We start from the raw sequence: 14,264 nt of genomic DNA on the forward strand, positions 1-14,264 counted from the left end.
ATGTTAATGACGGTGTCATGACAGTCTTATTCAACCCCCTTCAAATAAAGTGTTACCAAATATGTTTATTTATATAGTGCCCACTCACAGCACCATCTCAACATAAACATAAAAACAACCTTTACACACAAATACATAGTTAAATAATGTAGACAAATTTCAAGCCAGTTATCTGAACAGCTGCAAAGCTACAAAACGAGACACAGTTCTGTTTGGGTAAACCAGAGTAAACCTGCTTGGCCAAAATAGCCTGCAAAGACTCATACCTGTTGAAAACCACACACACTGCGTCAGTTCACACTACAGCCGTGCACATTTCCTGCAGAAGACATCTAACAACCACTTCTTTCTCAAGGGCTATAACTCAACCTGTAGCAAGCAGTTGATTAAAGAGCATTTGACTAGCCAAAATTTGGATTGTGTTGCTTTTGATTGGAACAAAGAGAAGTATGTTAATTGTTTCCAGTATGCATGCCACTTTGCGAACATTTGAACTTGTATAGTATCCATTGCCACCACTGGAGTCATTAAATCAAGCAAATCTCTCTAGATAATTACAATATTATTTTTATACTAGATCTTTCGCACTTGAAAATATATTTTAATTCAAACCCCTTAAAGTTTATTCATTATTTATTCAAAAATTAATCCCACCTTTCCTAGAAAACATCTTGACAATATTAGAGACAAATTGAGAAGAAAGTGGAATCGGTTGTGAAGGTTTAAGTCCAATTATGAGTAGCATAAATCTAACAGCATTCCAGGCAAAAAAAGATTAAAAGTTAAAAAAAAAAGTGGTGGTAGTGGTTTGATAGTCTCCAGCTACTTTACTTTAAGGCAAGACAACTTTATCGCCCATATTTTCAGCAACAAGGCAATTCAAAGTCATTTACATGATTATAAGGAAAACAAAACAACAAATCAGCAAAAAACATTTCATTACAGTAGCAAAGTAAGAGAAAACAATGACAAGTTGGAAAAAATACTGCAGTTTTTCAGTTTTCTGGAAGTTTGTTCAAGACTAGTGGAACATAAATAAGCCCTTCAATGCTGCTTCTCCGTGTTTAGTTCTGACTCTTGAGAGGTAGCGTAAACCTGAACCAGAAATTCTGAGTGGCTTGGAACATTGATACAACAACAGATCTTTAACATATTTTAAACTAGCAAAAGTATCTCAGGTTACTTTTTATAAAATCTCTACCTCCTGGTAATATTTTCGTTATTTTAGCACGTTTTCCAGCAGTCCAGTCAACCCCTCCAATTAAATCAACATCTCTCTACCTAATATGAATGATTACAATCACCAGTTATTGCTTGTTGTGTACTTTGGAGCTTTTCTTGTTTTGATCATATCTCTGTTATACTATTTTCTGCTTGGTTGTGACTCTTTACACGTCCTCTAACCAGCAACCTCATAAGATGGTCTTGTTCATGTTTAGTTGCACATTGGTTTCTATGTGAGTGTGTGTGCACGTTTGCCACAACCACATGTGCATATGTGGAGCACAAAATGTTCTCGAGGCAGACAAGCCAGACAAAAACGAGGAAAAAAAAGATGCACAGACCCACGTACAGATGCAGATAAACAAATTGTGCACCTGTACACGTCCTCAAGTTGGAAAGTTTGATTGCTTTCAAGTTTGATAATGCAGAACATACATAACCACATGCTTGATTGGTTTTACAAAGTGAAACAAGAAGACATCAAAGGTGTAGGCAGCGGCCTCCATTCCTTCAAAACTGAAATGAGCACAAGCGTCAGGGGAAAGTACAGCATACAAGTAAAAAAAATGAATCAGTATCTTACTAAATGTTGCAGCATTTATCTTTGAAATGATGAAATACAGTATTATCTTCAGTAAGATGAAATTTGATAGGTTGATAAAACCGATTCTCACCTTCAGCCTTGGTAGTTTCCGTTTCTTTCAATTCTAATCCAAACTACAGTGAAATGTCTGCCCTTGTCATGCAGCAGTCATGGTCAGCTGCTGGGTGAAATGCAAGTGAATATATAACTTCATGTTCCTAAATAAACCTGCCCAGTAGGCTGGCTGTACATGTAAGCATATTTTAACTAGCCCCCACCAAACCCTCTGTAAACACTGCAAATATAAAACTGTTCCCTCCTAATGTTTGCTTTGCCATTTTTGTGCAGTCATTCTCAAATGCATCAATAAATCCAACAATCACAGGGTCAAAAGAAAGTATTTTTGTCTAAGAATCAAGCTTAATGTACAAACCTGTTCAATAAATCAGAATATTATGAAAATTAATTTTAATTCTAGAACTTTATCACTAAGTCAAAACATTATGCAGATTAGTTACAAACATGGTTGTTTGACAGCCTTTATTCATATTAACTATGAGGATTTTTCCACTTACAATCAATAAAAAATGTTTTGCAATTTGAATATTACATCAGACCATTACAAACTGTTTTCATACCGAAATGTATCCATATTGAAAAGTTTAATACTATCAATTTCCAAAAGGTAATTTTAATATAAAAATGAGCCTCATTCTAATTAATTGAACATGACTGTCGAACTGACAACTTCTCAGTCAAGACTCGTTGACGTCTTTTAAAACAAACATGAGTTTTTCTTCATTGACCTAAAGCATAACTAATGGTCCCAAAATTAATGGTCAAAAGTTGAAACCGTTCTGTGAATAATCAAGTTCAAATATATTTTCAGCAACAAGGCAGTTCAGAGTGCTTTACATTATAAAAACACAAACATCATAAAAACATCATGGAATTACCAGTTATAAAATGAGTAAACATTACTGGTTAATAAGCAAAAGCAAAACATATATATAATGGAAAATCCAGTTTAATTTTTCTATTTACCATGAAGTCACAGGTTCACGTGTCTGTTTGCATATGACTTACTGTACAGTTTTGCTTTTCTGTCACACTTAAATATTTCAGATCATTAAAATAACTTCAGTATCAGATTTTATCTCAGACAACCTGAGATAAAATCCTTTGAAAAAGATTATTTAATTAAAGAAAATAAGTATTTAAAAAGTAATTGACCCCAAAAATCTAAAGCCTCCAGTTGTTTCTGGCATCAGCTGCATTTTGTAACTACTTGTGTGCTTAATGGGAACAAGAAGTCCTGACCTCTGAGATAAATGCAACCTCAACCAAAGCCCATACAGGTTTTTGGACTGTTGGAGGAATCAATAGCAGCCGGTTAGCACCCACACATGCACTATGAGAATCTGAAATCTTCTAACGGGGCTAACAGCACCGACAAAATGGACCACATTTCCTCAAGCTTTTCCAAGTCTTGTGGGCAGTTGCAGAGGTTGCTGTTTGCTTTGCATGAACTGCAAACAGGTAAAGTTGCTGAGAAATATAGTCCCTCCAGCGTGTCCTGGGTCTTCCCCGGGGCCTCCTCCTGGTGGGACGTGCCCAGAACACCTCACCAGGGAGGCATCCAGGAGGCATCCTTACCAGATGCCCGAGCCACCTCAACTGGCTCCTCTCGACATGGAGGAGCAGCGGCTCTACTCTGAGTCCCTCCCGGATGACTGAGCTTCTCACCTTATCTCTAAGGGAGAGCCCAGCCACCCTGTGGAGGAAACCCATTTCGGCCGTTTGTATCCGGAACCTGGTTCTTTTGGTCATGACCCAAAGCTCATGATCATCGATGAGGGTAGGAACGTAGATGGACCGGTAAATCAAGAGCTTCGCTTTTTGGCTGAGCTCTCTTTTCACCTCTACAGACCGGTACAGCATCCGCTTCACTGCAGACGCCGCGCCAATCTGTCTGTCCATCTCCTGTTCCATTTTTTTCCTCATTCGTGAGCACGATCCCGAGATACTTAAACTCCTCCAATGGAGCAGAACATCCCCCCGACCCGAAGTAGGCACTCTACCCTTAGAAGAAAGGGTAGAGTGAGAATAAAGTCATAATATTATTATTTCTATAATATTATGACTTTATTCTTGTAATTTTGTGACTTTATTCTTGGAATTCTATTTATTTTTTTATTTCTAAGTGTCACCCTAACACTCTGTGGTAAACGTCAGCTTGTTCTCATGAATCTAGTTTTCTTTGAAATCATGTGATATCATTGAGGCTTGATTTCTTGATTACCATGCTGCAAAGCCGGTTAAGCAGTTGTACTTTTTACATGTATCTTTGGCCTCCAAAGTCCCTGGGTCCAGATCTGGAAACATCTGGCAGGTGTGCTAGACAAATATCCCCAATCCAGGAAGGCCGACGCTGTAACTTTATAGATTTATTGTATCTGCTGATGGCTCAGCACCAGAAACTGCTCAGGGCTGCTGGCTTTGCTTTGGAATTTTCTGTTAAATAAGATATGAAAATGTAATCCATTTTTATTTGAATCTTTTGAAAGCGTGTTTTAACATGTCACAAGCAATCTTCCCCACAGCTCTGCCTGCTTCTGGGAAGCTACATCAAGTTATAGCTTTCTCTGGAAAACAGAAACTCTACTTTCTTATCTTCAAGATGGCACTTACACCTTTACACCACCTAGTTTTAACTATTGCATAAAAAAATAGAACCTAAAGTTAAAATTTCCTATTATGTGTGGTTTCCATTATTGAAAGAGAGGTATCATACTTTAACTATCGGACTCAATCATTCATAGTTTAGATTCTGTATTAACTACACGTGTTTCACAACCTGCGCTGTTTGATGATGCAAGCGAAAGATCAAAAAGTACACTATATTGCATGATGGTTATCTCCTGAGATTAGAATACAGACATCTACATTTGTTGAAGAGCGTTGGCAAATGGACATATTTCTGAAGATTTTAGCATTTTGTCATGTCACAATCACCAACTAATGTATTTTATGAGATTTTATGCAACAGATAAGTGAATAATTGGAAGGAAAATTATGCAAGATAATTGTAAGGGCAATTGAATCACAATTGTAAGAGCATTAGGTCCGACTCCCCCAACTCAGTGTTTACACTCGCACATGGAAACAGCTGTGCAATTGCATCTTTGAAAAGCAGAAGTGGAGCCTCCTGCACAACCAACAAGAATGCAGCAGTGGTTTCTGAATGGTAAGTCAACAACAAAACATTTGTCTTTTCCAGCAGCCATTCTACAGTGCAAACAGCGGTAAACCAGCTGACAAAATGTGCTGGAACTTTGCTAGGGTAGCTAGATAACAGCGCAGTGCCCGTCGAATGTGGCTTAACAATAGGAAGGTTTTTGAAACGGGTCATTTTTTAGACACCAAAAACCATTAAGTTTTTACCAAAACATGACAATAAGGAAAATAAAACCTGATCTTAAAACATTTTTAAGTGTTTGTGACGTTTTTAGAAGTGGTAGAAACCCAAACGGAAGTACAAAAATGCAGTCACTTTTAATAATTAAAACAACAAATACATCTTTAATATCCGCACACACACACACACACACACACACACACACACACACACGCATGCACACACACGCATGCACACACACACACACACACACACACAGTGGAAACCATCTTAGCGTTTCCGCTGAAGCTAACATCCACAGTCTCACTTATTTCCGCTCTTGAAGATTCAGCCAATCAGAGCCAGAGAAAATAAATGGCACTTCTGGATTGTGTTGGTTGTTTTGCAAATACCAGTCAATTGTGTCAAATAGCACTGCACCTTGATATTTCAGCTTACCAAGCTGCAGTTTCTTTAAAATATTCTAGCTGTTGTCTGGGGAAATAAAATAAAATAAATCAGCTAATTGACGGGTTAATTCTTGGAGTCACGTTTCACTGAAAAATCCACCAACAGGTGAATCTGCAAAAATGGAAAGCACCAATGGGTGGGAGTTCACTGTAAATACAAATGCACAAAAAGTCTTTTCACATTTTATTGGTAACACAGAAAGTTAGCAATAACTTTACCTCAGGAGGTTATGTAACTCCCCATGGACTTATAAGTTAGGTGTTTTTATAAATCATTGTAGAGGCAATAAATGTCTATATGTAATTTCTACAATGAAAAACCCTACAAGGATTATTTTCAGGCCCTTAAGTTGTTTAAGAGAGACAGAGCATGAGTAACTCTTTGGATTTGAAAGCACAGGGACCCTAAAAAATACATTAAAGTTGGTGGTTACCATGTGACAAAATGTTAAGGTCAAGGGATGGGAAGACTTTTGCAAGGCACTTGTCAAATTGTCAAAAGGAACACCTCTAAAGACTGTGTAGGCTTCCTTTGCAGTGGAAATGCTGACAGTCTTATTGTTTTAATGTGAGGTAACAGTCAACTTCTCATTGCCTTTTGCCTTTTCTACAGAGTTCCCTCTGAGTACTGCTTCTCCCAGCAGTGTGTGTACATTGTGAACTTTGCCCGTGGCAAACATTAAAGGACAAGCCCACGTGCTGCTATCGTATGTCCCGTAGGCCGTGGAAAGTGATGGCTTAGAGAGCAGGGGGCTTGGCTTGAGAATGCATTGGCAGGGGGGGATCCGTGTCTTTAAAAAGATCTGTGCTGCCACATGATCCTGTTTGTGATTGTGATGGTGCACTGGTTGCTTCAGTGGAAGCGTTAGAAAGAATGGAGCCTTCCCATCTGGAATATGTAAGGCGCCGCAGGTGTGACAGTGCAGGTGAGCCCTTTCTGGGGAGCATGCCATTGCACAGTTATCTATTAATGTGTAACACCTGAGTGTGTTCAGGCTGACTGGGTTCAGCAGAGTTTAAAAAACAACATCTGTGCCGTCATGCTTCGTAAATCAAGTAAAACTTCTCTGCTTTACTGTCGAGACTTCAAAGAAGCATGACTAAGAGACAAAGTTAACAGACGTCCATCATAGTTAATCAGTTTAATCAAAATTTCACTATTTTCTCCACAGCTACCTTGATGACTTGTAATAAAAACCCTAATGCACTTTAAGAGAAAATATCTAAGGGGTGCATGACGCTTGACATCGTCCAAGTCTCCAAAGCTTAAGGTTGTTTTTCTTCTGCAAGATTAAAAAAAAGGAAAAGATTCATTGCAATACATGGATTTTCCTCAATTTGTTGCAGTAGCCAGTGTATAAAAGGGGACGGAGAAGACAGTGATGAAAGTCTGTGCTGCTGTTGTTTACGGTTGGTTTGGTTGAACTCTTGAAGGCTCAAATATCAAAGAACGTTACGTGCAGTTCATAAGCAGAACACACATATTTTATTGGAGATCTTTGAATTGTGGATTTAAATATGCTGTTCCCAAAGGTAGACAGTATAATTGGTTGTCAAGCTCAGATGCTAATACTTTCTTAGTAGGGAATAGAAACAAAATATGCAAATACTTTCTCTTCTTGGTCTTTTAAAACATAAAACCAGATCATTTGGGAGAAAAACTTATGACTTGATCTGATGTTGGCATTATTTTAGGTAGTTTGCATTTAAAAAGCAGGTAGCCTATTTTTTGAAACTGTTCAGCAGAAAATATTTTCATCAAGAGAGTTTTTAGTGTGAATGAAATGTATATGACTGAATTACAGAATATTTTAGGACATAAGTCAGGATCCCAGGTTCAAGCAGCTGAACTGATGTTCTTGTATTGAAGGGATTCAGCCTAGATGGGTTTTGTTTTGCATGATTACCACAGATGGATCGTTATGCTTTGGACGTCTTTGACTTCATGTTTTGTGGTTTGCAGACTGTGAATTCATTGCTACATCCTGTAAAGCAGAAGTACATTATCATCTAATTATAAAGCTAATTATAGTTAGCCACCATGTGATCAAATCCATTTGCAAGGAAAGCGTCAGATGACTTTTTCTAGTCTGAGTAAACTTGAATATATCTTAAGAACAGCAAAAATTATCTCATGGTGTAAATCTTTCTTAGAAACATAAAATTTCCCTTGTGCTTTAACTCTCAGAATCAGAGAACAAACTGAAAATGAATAAGAAACATTACTGTAAAAGTGTCATTAAACAGAAACTAAGCCCAACAAAACATAACAAAATGTAAGCTGAGCATCTATTTACAACATCCAAACCAGAAACTTTAATGTGTACAAGTCTGACTTCACATTCGTCAGATCAGCCAGTCATCAGTAGTATTTTTAAAAGTTGGAACTTAAGACGGAAATGTGTTGTTGTCCAATAGAGAGGAAGTTCAGACAAACAACGGAAAATAACTAAGAACTTGTGTGATGGAAAATGTTACCTGATTATTATCAGCAACTTTAAGAGGTGGCACAGTCATCCTGTAATAATAATGGAAATTTCCCATTTTTGTGTTTATTGAGTATTTTTAACATGAGACGTAGGACGTAGTTGTCATATCAGTCGTACTCAGCGATTTCAGCTTGCAGTAAAAACTAGGAAAAAAATGGTTGTATGTTTTCAGAATGAATGTAAATGTTAAAATTCAGTAGTTTCTGTGGTTTTTTTTTTTTTGGAAAAAAAATGGTATAAAAAAGCATCTTTCTTCCAATCATAGCAATCAAACAAAGGAGGGATTGAAGTGACTAAGATGACTTTCTGTGTGTGTCAAGAAACCCCTATTCTGCATTTGCACAAACAAAACTTACACATGCCTGACAATTGCATGAATCTCTAAAAAACCCTGATGGTTGTTTCTGCCGTTTGACAGATTCTGAGCAGTGATGACATTATGGTGGTTCAGCATTTACAGTAGACATCACATATGAGCAGTCAGTGGAATTTTAAAACCATAGATTACAGATTACAATAGAGGAACAGGCTAAATGTAAGTGCTGAAAGATATCCTGATAAGTAGCTGAAAACATTTTCTTATCAGCTCAGTAACAGAAGAGCCAAACTAAAGACTAATCTGATTTATTAATAAAGCTGCATATTTAAATAAAATGTATGCATTTAAAAAGGCAGACATCTTCTGATTCATTCAGATGCAACACTGTAAGTAAGTTAAACCTGCTTCCACTTGTTTTAAGGGCTTACACACTTTAGTGATTTGACCCAAATTTGTTTCCTCAAACACCCATCTTTGCCAAGGAACGTATAAAAGTTGAACAGAAAAAAAAACTGTGGTTCTGTTAAAAAAAAAAAAAGTTTTCTTGCAAGTGAGGCCTGTTGCAGTTCGCCTGCAGGGTTTGCTCATGGTGACACATGACCAGCTGAGTTGTTGGTGTTCTATAAAACTGCAATGCAAAAGTAAACCGGACCACATAGAGGACACTTTCTACTGGCAATATAGCTTGCATTTCTACTAATTAGATGGTTACACACACACACACACACACACACACACACACACACACACACACACACACACAGAGATACTTCCATCAACCTGAGGACTTTCCATTGACTTCTATTCACTTAATAACTGGAGGGATGACTAACCCAGATATTCTCAATAACTGAAACTATTATTAATTTGTTCCTAACCTCAACCTTAGCCAAAAAAAATGCAGTTGAACCTCACTTTCTACAGTGACCTCAGTTTGTGGGTGAAAGTGGTAAAACATGTCCTCTGTGTGAGGCATATACAATAACACACCACCAGAGGGAAACCTGCCCTCTGGTGGTGAGTTGAAGGAATTTCCCATATAAACAAAGCCAAACGTGCTCATCTAAATTCATGAGAAGTTCCTTCTTGTGTTACTTGCTCAACTATTACAACATGTTGCTCTCTCTCTCTCACACACCAGTTTACAGTATAAAACATTAGGAATAATTAGACATGACTTATTGCTGTCTGAGGTCAAAGAAGAGGCTTTGGCAGCTCTTACAAGGAGTTTTTAATAATGAAACAGATTGTAAGGCAGACTAGCAGTCTGGCCTCAGGTCCTCTGCGTCTCCTGCTCGCCAAGTGTTTTCCCTTAGCAACAGTCAGCTGATCTGCTGATCTCCATGTAGTTTCAGGAAAGCACACAGAACAGTGCACCTCGGCCGTTCACTCGTTCACTGTACCATGTCCACAGAGCATAAAAACCTCACACAGACCCCTCTGCTGAAGATCTGGGTGCCGTGCATGGGATATAACTTGAATCGCAGGAGAGGATGTAAGTCCTGTGAAGAAACTTTACTTCTGAAGTGAGATTCCAGTAAAACTTTTATTTAGTTTTAGCATTTGCCTTTTGGTTGAACGCTTCCTGCAGAGGTGTTAAATGCTGATGTTTCTGAACACAGGTTGGGAACACATGTTGAGGTAAACGTTTGATGAAACCTCTGTAAGAGCTTAAAATTTAATTCTGTAACATTGTTTATTATTGTGTATGGTTATTATATACTTATTGTATATTTAGATATTTTTTTAAAGCTGAGAATGCAACTTTTGTAAAGAATGTGTTTTTAAATGTTTGTTAAAACTGTCACCATGAAGTGACACTTTAATATGAGACACATAATCTTTGAAAAGATAAATCTCCTCCTTGAGTTATTCTTGCTGTTTGCAGAAATGCACAGCTCCCGACCAAAAATGACCAATCAGAGGCAGGAGGAGGGTATTAGCGCTGGCAATCGAACTCATGTACTCGCTGCTAAATGTGCTAATATTGGAGAAACAACTCGCTGTTACAGGAAAACCGTTTAGCCACCAACACCGGTGGGTGTTCTAACTAGCATTATCATCTGGAACAGGCTCAGAATATTAAGGTCCAAAAATCTAATTTTGTAACATTGTTTATGGTTATTTGTGTGTAATTATTGCATATTTAGATATTTCTTTAATAGTAAGATTTTCTTTTAGCATGTTTTTGTGTAAAGCTCCCTCTAGTGGAAGTACTGTGTGACAGGAGGTCAGAAAAAAATTTGATGTGAAGTAGCTAGCTTGTTCCATACCTGCTCAAGGAGAAAATTACAGGTCATCGTTTATCAGACTTTGTGTGGGTTATTGTAAGTATTCCTTCAATTCATCAACATCAGATGAACAGGAGCATCTAGTGAAAAAGAAACGTATGAACTAAAAACTAAGTTACTGAAAGTAAACAAGGAGACACTGGAACAATATTGTGGCTTTAACTTCAACAGGCTTTAAAGGAGCGCACTGGTTGTTTCGACAACCAGTGCCCACTCTGCCATGCCACTCATCATGGCAGAGTGGGCAGATTTCTGAGGAGCGTCAAGTGCAAAGGGTCAACAAACTCATTCTTTTAAGTTTCTGCCTGTAATTCACTGGTATCTTTTGTAGCTAAAGGAGTGACAAACTTTACCCAGCTCCATAATGTTTGGATAAGAAAAATAAATGATTTGAAGATCAGGTTTTATTTTCCTTATTGTCAAATCTGAGTCTGAAGCAAAGCATTTGATGTCTGTTATTAAGAGTTTTCACTGAAATCCAGATTTGCTTTGCTGAAATGTGAGTTTCCTTGTGTAACTCTTGTTCTATTAATGAAGTTTAATTATCTAATGACACAAACCTCCAGCAACACTGAGCCCTACCGAGCTGGATTGCACCTAACAGATGTTGATTTCCTGAATATTTAACCACTGACCCAGTCCAGAATTACATCCTCTCTGTGTTTTTCTGTGCATGTTTTCCTATTAGCGTCTGTGCCTCAGTTCTGCAACTCCCCAACGGTGATTGTGATGGTGGGATTACCTGCCAGAGGGAAGACATACATCTCTAAGAAGCTCACTCGATATCTAAACTGGATCGGAGTTCCTACAAAAGGTCAGTTTGAACCTTTAAATTCTTACATTTATTAATTTTTTTAATTTATATAACATTTATTTGAATGCTGCATTCTCAAACTCTGATATTCTCTTTGAATTTCCACCAGTTTTTAATGTGGGCCAGTACCGCAGAGAGGCAGTCAAGACCTACAAGAACTTTGAGTTTTTTAAACCTGACAACGAAGAGGCCATGAGGATCCGCAAGTGAGTGCAAAGCTCATGAAAACTCATGAAACTGAACAACAGTTGATTTTTCTTTTACTTTTAAGCATTTGACCAGATTTGTGATCTAAACTGGTTCGCCTCTCTTGGCTAACTGGGAGTGATTTTTGTCATTTGGAAATTATGAATCTGAGCAAACCAATATTACATGTGGTGTTCCTCAAGGCTCTGTTGTTAGGCCACATTTGTTCAGCATTAACATGATTCCCGTTTCTCAGAGCATTTTATTTTTCTGATGAAATACAGCTTTATATTTCTGCCACAACATTATTACAATGCCTTGAAACACTGAGAGTGTGTCTGTTATATCAACAAGTTGATGGAGTATAATTTAAATTGTTATACTTCCTTTTCTTCTTGTAGAGCAATTTTAATTTCTATTAACTGTATTATTAAAAGATCAGATAGAGGTTCCTCAAGGCTCTATTGTTGGGCTCTTTTCTGTCATCATTTTGATTATAGACTATTACACCTTAGCACTATTTATACTGAAATATCACTTTTTATTTCTTTGTCACCTGTTAGCCACAGTGCCCAACTGTAATAATACTGTATATTTTTCTGTAAAGAACTTCTGTATGAACGTTATCATGTCAAAACTGTTTAAATACATCGTTATCTTGCCATTTTTTGTCAGTGTTGCCCATTCAAGTTTGCCTTTTCTCTCTCAGGGCCTGCGCTTCAGCTGCACTCAAAGACGTCGCTGCCTACTTCACAAAAGAACATGGACAAGTAGCCGTAAGTTAACTACTAATTAAAACTTTCCTTCTAATTACTGTCCAACATGATTTTGTTGTTTTGGAGGACAGACAATAAAGTGAAACAAAACATTCTGACTTTTTTGGCAGCTGTTCACATATTTTAGAGAATTTGTCATTATTTGTGGATCTTACTGCCTGATCTGGGTGTTTCAGATGGTAATTTTTCATCTGAAGTGCTAAAAACAATATGAGTATTGATAGTGATGGAAACATGTAATGCAGGTGTTTGATGCTACTAACACCACGAGAGAGAGGAGGGCCGTCATCAACAGTTTTGCAAAAGAAAAAGGATATAAGGTAAATGACAAACTCATTTTTGGAATCTCTACTACTGATATTTGTACTTCTTAACATAAAAAAACCCTTTTCGTATTTTTATTTGGAATACTGTTGAATTTACTAATCATTTGTTAGCTACTCATTAGATAAATGTTATTTTCTGTCAAATGAGGCAATAAGTAAATATATTAAACAATGAATATCCATTTACTGCCTGAATTTTGTATATTTTTATATATCAAAGCACTTATTTTTAATGTGGTTTTAAATTATTTCATTTAGTATAGCATTATTGTAATATAGGAGAAATGTGAAACATCTATCAGTCCTGAAAGGGTTAATGCCATTTCTAATGCTTTGCTACTCCAGCAAAATAAAGGAAACATAAAACAGTAAAAAACCTTCACATTCATCAGTGAAAGTCATAACAAAAACTGAGCAAAAATTGCATCAGTGGAAGATTTACAAGTTGAAAGCAACAGCTGATTGAAAAGTACAAAAGTCCGATGACATTACCAGAGAAAAAACATTTTGATGAGCCCCAAAGCTTTTGAGAAAAACAATCTGGGGACTGAAGAGACAATAAAGTTACCAGTCCAACTACATGTAGCTATAAGCTAAATTAGCTGCTTCTGGACCCAAATACCTCAGAAACATCAGTTCTGCTTTCTTAAAAGAAAACTTTGCAAGAGATTGTTTGACTAATAATTTGTGACTTGTTTGAGTAGGATGTTCTCCCTTAATAAATTAAATTATCACTTGAAAATAAATTTTTGAAATTTACTCAGGATAACCTTGGGTAATTATACAAATTAGTTTGATCTTATAAAATATTTCCAAAGTGTAAGACCGGAACAAAATCAGGAAGTCTAGAAGGAGGCAAATACCTTTTCATAGTAATGTAAATAATGACTTCAATGTACTAAAATTACAAAAATGTTGAAATTATTTCTTATTTACAGGTGTTTTTTGTAGAATCGATCTGTGATGACCCAGACATAATAACCGAGAATATCAAGGTGAGGCACAAATAAAATATCCATACTTGTTAGAAGTGGGTATTTTAATTAAAACCTCTTAAGCCCGAAGATCCCTCGTGAGGGATCACTTTTCGCGAGAGCGACATAGACATAATATAAGATATATATATTCTTATATTATGTCTATGGAGAGTGAACGTACATCGTGTTCGCTTCCACCTGAGAAATGTGCTCCTTCATCCTCCCGTCCCTTCCTTTTGGGGGGGGGGGTGGATTTTTGTGTTCGCATCCACCTGAATAATATGTAGTTGCGACCCTGCGGTGATGTGTAAGTTTTTTCCCCACAACTTCAGACGAAAAATTAGATGTTTGGGTTTATTTATTTATTTATTTATTTATTTATTTATTTATTTATTTATTTATTTATTTATTT

The 14,264-nt window shown here is 36.9% G+C and overlaps 1 protein-coding gene and 1 pseudogene across 2 annotated transcripts in view; one reads left to right on the forward strand and one right to left on the reverse strand.

Moving 5' to 3' along the window:
* Nucleotides 1-1,997, reverse strand: part of LOC106954606 (UDP-glucuronosyltransferase 2B17 pseudogene) — a 23,514-nt pseudogene extending 21,517 nt beyond the window's left edge.
* A 4,486-nt stretch (nucleotides 1,998-6,483) lies between these two features.
* The window catches only part of LOC106954611 (6-phosphofructo-2-kinase/fructose-2,6-bisphosphatase 1-like), a 22,484-nt gene continuing 14,703 nt past the window's right edge, over nucleotides 6,484-14,264 (forward strand). The window contains exons 1-6 of one of the 2 annotated variants that reach the window (XM_015044266.1): nucleotides 6,484-6,600; nucleotides 11,462-11,587; nucleotides 11,697-11,793; nucleotides 12,483-12,549; nucleotides 12,795-12,869; nucleotides 13,814-13,870. In XM_015044266.1, coding sequence (XP_014899752.1) covers nucleotides 6,549-6,600; nucleotides 11,462-11,587; nucleotides 11,697-11,793; nucleotides 12,483-12,549; nucleotides 12,795-12,869; nucleotides 13,814-13,870 — 474 coding nt within the window. In that variant the 5' untranslated portion in view covers nucleotides 6,484-6,548. Of the gene's footprint in view, nucleotides 6,601-9,839; nucleotides 9,978-11,461; nucleotides 11,588-11,696; nucleotides 11,794-12,482; nucleotides 12,550-12,794; nucleotides 12,870-13,813; nucleotides 13,871-14,264 lie in introns of those variants that run through there. The other variant, XM_015044265.1, reaches the window with a different exon arrangement.

This window comes from Poecilia latipinna, unplaced genomic scaffold (assembly GCF_001443285.1).
Source record: "Poecilia latipinna isolate Pla-1442-1.1 unplaced genomic scaffold, P_latipinna-1.0 Scaffold666, whole genome shotgun sequence".
Classification (NCBI taxonomy): Eukaryota; Metazoa; Chordata; class Actinopteri; order Cyprinodontiformes; family Poeciliidae; genus Poecilia; species Poecilia latipinna.